The following is a 5,262-nucleotide window of genomic DNA, read 5'->3' on the forward strand; positions in this document are numbered from 1 at the left end:
AACCTGCACGAGACTTTGGAAGAGAAAGGCAAGGACCGAAACGTGGCAGGGAAAGCCGTCCCCCGGGAGATGCTGGCAGCCGGGCACGCCGGCCCCGGTGCTGTCCTGGCAAGGCCCGGTGCCACCGGCAAGGCGCAGGCGTCCCCCAGGACCCTCCCATGGGAGCGGTGGTGCCGAGCTGGGTGCGGGCACCAGGTCCTGGGCTTGCCCCCCCACACTTTTTGGGAAGGCTGGAGAGTGTGGGCAGGGTTTGCAGGGGCTGCACCGGCGCTTGCTTTTGGGCTGAAAGTGGGGATTTCCTTGGTTGCCCCCCAGGGCGGGCGGCCGGTATCCCCAAGGCACACGCGCGCCGCTCTTGGGGGTCTGTCTCCCAAACAGGGGTGCTTGCTCCCCAGCTGCCGCCCCTGGCCCGCACCGACGGGCACTGCACGGGGGCTGCCATGGGGCCTCCATGGGACCCTGTGCCGCTGCCTCCACCAGCCCCGGGTAGCGGGAACGGGGGTGTCCAAGCTCACGGTGCTGGGGGGGGCCAACCCCGGAGGGCGCCCGCTGGGGCAAAAACTCCCTGTTTTGGGGCAAAAGGAAGAGGATCCGTCCCCCCCGTCTCCCCCGCCGCAGCCGGGCTGCCGTCTCCGGGGCCACCCCGGCACAGTGGGGCGGCAGGAGGGGACGAGGACAAGGCACAGTCAGGCGTCCCCGCCGCGGTGGCCGGGTCGGGGGGACGTTGGCGGCGGTGGCGGCGGCGGCGGCGGTGGCGGCGGTACCTAAACGTCCTCGTCCTCGCTGGCCTTGCTCCAGCGGTGGCAGCAGTTGGCGGTGATGCCCAGCAGGAAGTTGGTGGCCACCGAGGCGATGGAGACGACGAAGCCGACGAAGGCGATGAAGAGATAGTCGTCCCAGCGTCAGGGTGAGGTGGCAGGCCTGGAAGCTCTCCTCCGTCAGGGAGAGCAGGGGGGCTCCCGCCACCTCGGGGGGGGGCCCGGCACTCGGCCAGCTGCGAATCTGACGGGGGGAGCGGCGTCAGGGCCGGCCGTCGCGCCCCCCCTCCCCGAAAGGCGGGGGCGGGCGGGGGGTTTTGGGGACACACACACGCGCGGCACCTACCCGACGCGCAGCGCTGGATGCGTCCCCGCAGCCACTTGAGGAAGGGCTCCATGGCGCAGCCGCAGACCCAGGGGTTGCCCCCCCAGCCGGAGGCCCACCAGCCCCGGCAGCCCCTCCAGGGCGTCGAGGCTGATGGCCGACAACCCCCCCGTAGCTGAGATCCAGCTCCCGCAGCTGGGCCAGCCCCCGAAAGGCTTGGGGGTGCACCCGCCGCAGGCCGGGGTTGTGGCTGAGGTCGAGGCGCAGCAGCCCGCTGGCCTCCAGGAACATGTCGGCTGCCACCCAGGCTGAAGTTGTTGTAGCTGAGGTCGAGGTGGGCCAGGTGCCGAGCCCCCAGAAAAAGCCCGGCCGGCAGGGCCGCCAGCGAGTTGTTGCGCAGGTCGAGGGCCCGCAGCTGGCCGTAGCAGGCCAGGTAGCCCGGCGGGATGCTGGCGATGTGGTTGTGGGCCAGGCTGAGGTTGCCGGTGTCCAGCGGCAGCTCGGGGGGGCACCGAGAAGAGCCGCTGCCCGCTGCAGTCCACCGCCTGCCCACGGCACGTGCACAGCACCGGGCAGCCCGCCCCGGTGCCCGCCGCTACCGCCGCCGCCGCCGCTGCCGCCACCAGCCAGGGGCCCAGCAGCATGGCGGGGCGGCGGCGAGCCCCCACCCGGCGGGCGCCGGCGGGGAGGCCCGGACCCTCACGGGGCGGCGGGGGCCATCCCACCGCCGGGAAAGGGTCGGCCGCCCGCTCACGCCGAGGGCTGCCGGCGGCGGTGTTGGGGCACGGGGCCGGGCTCCGAGCTAGCAAAGCGATGCTCCGGGCATCCCGGCGGCATTCGGGGGGCACGCTAAATCCCCCCCCGGGGGCGCGGTGGTCTGTGAGCCCTGGGGCGCCGGTGGGGCGGGCGTCGGGCCGTTTTCGGCTGCCTGCGAGGAAGAGGGGCAGGAGAAAGCCGTGCTAGCCGCACGCCCTGCTGCGGGGCCGCGGCTCGTGCAGCCCGGGGCACCTGCACCCGCCCCGTGCCCCCCCCCACCGGGGCCACCCCACTCCTCCAAGCCCACCCCAGGGATTTCGGCCGAGAAAGAGCCCCCCCAGCCTTGCTGACCTTGGTCGGCTCATCCAGCGACGGGCAGAGCCGGGGGCTGCCTGCTCCCCAGCCCCCCTGCCAGCCCCCCGCCGCACCGGCTCAGCCCGCTGCCGGGGACGCCCTCCCCGCCCGGCTTCCGCAGGGTTACCCCCTCCCCAGCACCCGCCCGGGGTCCCCCCCGGCACGGCATCCCCCGCGCTGGCGGCCCCGCCGCCCGGCCTGCTCTTGCCCCCCGCCGCCTGGCCATCTTCGCTCCTTCCTCCCTCGCCCGTGCCCTCCCCGGCTCCATCCTCTCCCCACCACCCCCTCTTACCGGGCGGGGTGGGGGGACCCCCACCCCGGCCACCCCTTTCCCTTCCCCGCAGGCCCCCCATCCCTCCGGCCGTGCCGGGGGTCCCCTGGGGTACTCACGCTGGCCAGGGGATGGGCAGGGGCTCGGCTCCCCACGGCCGCTGGGCCCGGGCGGGGAGGCGGGGGTCCCCGGGCGGTGAGGCGGGGGTCCCTAGGCGGCCGCCCTCGCCCCGGTGGCCACCAAGTTGGGCGAGCGGCTCCCGCAGCTGCGGCCAAGGCTGCTGCCGAGCCTGGCAATGGGAGCAGGTCTTTCCCCACCTCCTTCCTCCCCTCCTCCTCCTCCTCCTCCCTTGTCTCTCTCTTTCTCTGTCTCTTTTTTTTTTTTTTTTTCCTCTTTTTTTTTTTCCTTGAGGGCCAGATACTGACGTTTCGGTGTCTCTTAGCAACTGCCTCCACATCTCTGAGCAACAGGAGAGCGGGATGTGGAGCCGCCGGAGCGATGGAGACGGCGGAGGGTAGAAATGCCCCCACCCGGGGGACACCCCGACGCGGGGGGACCCGCACCCAAATGGCCGAGGCATCCGGGCGGGATGGAGCGGGAAGAGGGGTGGCATCCTGCCCCCCGCCACAGGCTTGGCCGGTCCCCAGCCCTCCCCGCACCCCCGGGCCCCGGGAAGCATCCCCCGTGAGATGGGGTGAATCAGGGTTTCCCAGGCTCTGAAAACAGAAACAAATTACGTATTGGCAGAGGGGAAAAATAAGGCAGCCCGGATCAAACCGGGAGCGACGTCACCCGGCTGTTTTCACCCCAAGGCACCCAGGCCGCAGGGACCCGCTGGCCCGGGGGGTTGCAGCGGTGGTGGCTGCAGCAGGGACGGCTGCATTTCCATTTAAAAGCCTAACCGGGCACGCAAAGCCCCCTCCAGCCTGCTATAAGCTGAAATGTGGTTTGTTTTTGTTTTTGTTTTTTTTTTTCTTTTTACCCTGCTCGCAGACCTGGAAAATGCCTCAGGTTGACACTGATTGTTTTGCTCAGTGCGAGCAGAAAAATTCCGTTTCCCTTCTCCTTTTGGACGGGGAGGGGATGAAGAGGCTTTTAGCAAGCTGCCCTCCTCCCCGCGGCTGGCTTTTTAGCATGAAAACAGCCCTTTCGGGTCACAAGGGTGCCCGTGTTTTGCTCTGGAATCATTGCAACACCACGGCTATGGAATTTTTGGAAAGGAGGCACTTTCAAAACCCAGCCTGCCTGCCTTTGGGGTGGGGGTTTTCCTTGTTTTAATTTTCTCATGCTGTTTTCATGGAGTTGTTCCTTTTCCCAGCTGAAACCGCCGGCCCCATCCCGGAATTTCAGCGGCATCGCTCGGGGTCTGTTTGCTCCCCACGTCCCTCGGGACGGCTGCTCCTGGCCATGGTGGCTTGCATCCAGCCGGCGTGCGGCCGCCCGTCCCCGCGGTGGGTATTAATTGGCGCTGCTCGTAGCCCGGGCTCCTAGCAGGCTTCAAGGGAAACTCCAGGCGCCGAATACACCCAGACATGCCAGGAGCCAGCTGCAGCTCAGACAGACACATAATTAGAGATAAGACCCAAGCCTGGCTGCAGATGTCTTCCCAGCATCGATTACCGCTGCGTGTTTTCCACCCCCCGCAGCATTTCGGGCCACGCTGGCAGCAAATACACCAGCAAATTACCCCGAGCGGGGCTTGTTTGCAACAGCCCCTGGGGGCAAGTGGCACAGCAGGGCTCGGCTCGCAGCCCCCTCGCAAACCCCGCTGTGCTCCCAGCCACGGGGATGCTGCTGTGGCAGCCGGGCAGCATCCCTGCAGGAGCCGCAGCCTGCTCTCCCGGTGCCCAGGGTCGGATGCTCGCCTTTGGGGTAGGAAGGAGCCCGGGCCGCCCTCCGCCAGCTCGCCCACAGAGAGCCCAGCCCCATTGAAACAGCATTTCTGGGATGAAACCGCAGGTGGGAGAGCGCTGGCTTTTTCGCACGATTGCTCCAAGCTTGCTTCCAGCCCCTCTTTTCGATTTTTCTTCCCCCTCCCCTTTTTGGGGGGGGCATTGGCAGTAAGGCAGCCCCCTCTCCCGCAGCCGGCTCTCCAAGGCTTGGCCCCGCTTGCCCGCAGCGGCCAGCTGGGCTCACCCTGGTCCCCAGGAGCCTGGGATGGCTCCAAGGAGCCTGGCTCCATAAATCTGCCTTATGGGCAGGGTGCTACCTCCTTCAGGGCAGGCAGCATTTGACAGCCCCCTTTGTTTAATCCCTAGGCATTCAAGCACCGGAGAGGAGGAGGAAAGGAGAGGAATGGCTACATCTCTTCTTTTGGCGGGCGGTCAAAGCTGCCGGCCACAAACGGGAGCTCCCCCAGCCTCCTCGGCACGTCGGCAGGCAGCACAGCTCTCGGTTTCCAGCCCAAAACGGCAGCAGGACACATGGCCCACGCTCCCCGCAGCATCCTCCCGGCCCCCGGCGCGGGCTCTCGCAGCTCCCGGCCCGGCGGGTCGGCTGCGGTGACCTCCGGGGCAGTGCCTCTGGCCCCTCAAAAAATAAAAACAAAAAGGTTTGGTGTATCTGCCTCCGCTGCCAGCACCGGCGCATGAAACGGGGCTGCGTGTGACGCTGTGGCCGTATGTCTTCCCGGAGCCGGAGGAAGGCTTGGGCGCATCATGAGTCCTCTCCTGACCCCCGTTGCCGAGCGTGCCCACGGGTTTCACCAAGCCGCCGGCTTTTGCCGGAAGACCCAGGCTGGCTGGTGTCATGGCAGGGGGCTGCGGTTGCAGCGAGGGATGAAGCGGTTTCGTTTCAGG

General features: G+C 68.1%; 1 protein-coding gene across 1 annotated transcript; it reads right to left on the minus strand.

Annotated features, from left to right (window-relative positions):
• Window positions 1–764: 764 nt before the first annotated feature.
• Window positions 765–1,727, minus strand: LRRC55 (leucine rich repeat containing 55). Its single transcript, XM_075713134.1, is given in 8 exon segments — window positions 765–896; window positions 898–975; window positions 977–1,002; window positions 1,105–1,186; window positions 1,188–1,253; window positions 1,255–1,386; window positions 1,388–1,591; window positions 1,593–1,727. Coding segments are annotated over 8 exon segments (855 nt in total).
• Between the last annotated feature and the right edge of the window lie 3,535 nt (window positions 1,728–5,262).

Source organism: Pelecanus crispus, chromosome 6 (assembly GCF_030463565.1).
Source record: "Pelecanus crispus isolate bPelCri1 chromosome 6, bPelCri1.pri, whole genome shotgun sequence".
NCBI classification, from domain to species: Eukaryota; Metazoa; Chordata; class Aves; order Pelecaniformes; family Pelecanidae; genus Pelecanus; species Pelecanus crispus.